The sequence below is a fragment of the Corvus kubaryi genome, unplaced genomic scaffold (genome assembly GCF_017639235.1).
Source record: "Corvus kubaryi isolate FWS band 111438036 unplaced genomic scaffold, C.kubaryi_AGA036_p1.0 37361, whole genome shotgun sequence".
Lineage (NCBI taxonomy): Eukaryota > Metazoa > Chordata > Aves > Passeriformes > Corvidae > Corvus > Corvus kubaryi.
Window position 1 is genome coordinate 1,275,387 of NW_024581118.1, and position 703 is coordinate 1,276,089.

Genomic DNA, 703 nt, shown 5'->3' on the forward strand with positions numbered 1-703 from the left:
CGACAACAGCCAGACCTGAGGAGACAACCCCAGAAGAGCCGACAACACCCACACCGGAAGAGACAACCCCAGAGGAGCCGACAACTCCCAAACCTGAGGAGACAACCCCAGAGGAGCCGACAACTCCCAAACCTGAGGAGACAACCCCAGAAGAGCCGACAACACCCACACCAGAAGAGACAACCCCAGAGGAGCCGACAACACCCACACCAGAAGAGACAACCCCAGAGGAGCCGACAACTCCCAAACCTGAGGAGACAACCCCAGAGGAGCCGACAACAGCCACACCTGAGGAGACAACCCCAGAGGAGCCGACGACTCCCATACCAGAGGGGACAACCCCAGAAGAGCCAACAACACCCAAACCAGAAGAGACAACCCCAGAAGAGCTGACCACCCCCACACCTGAGGGGACAACCCCAGAGGAAACAATGACCCCCACACCTGAGGAGACAACACCCAAACCTGAGGAGACAACCCCAGAGGAGCCGACAACCCCCAAACCAGAGGAGACAACCCCAGAGGAGCCCACAACTCCCAAACCAGAGGAGACAACCCCAGAGGAGCTGACAACACCCAAACCAGAAGAGACAACCCCGGAGGAGCTGACAACACCCACACCTGAGGAGACAACCCCAGAGGAGCCGACAACTCCTAAACCAGAAGAAACAACCCCAGAGGAGCCAACAACTCCCAAACCAGA

At 58.2% G+C, this 703-nt stretch overlaps 1 protein-coding gene across 1 annotated transcript in view; it reads left to right on the forward strand.

The window, feature by feature from the left end:
• Positions 1-703, forward strand: part of PRG4 (proteoglycan 4) — a 17,766-nt gene that overhangs the window by 11,155 nt on the left and 5,908 nt on the right. The window contains 1 exon segment of the mRNA XM_042033958.1: positions 1-703. This exon segment is cut by the window's left edge and continues 4 nt beyond it; it is cut by the window's right edge and continues 1,286 nt beyond it. Within this exon segment, the coding sequence (XP_041889892.1) occupies positions 1-703 (703 nt within the window).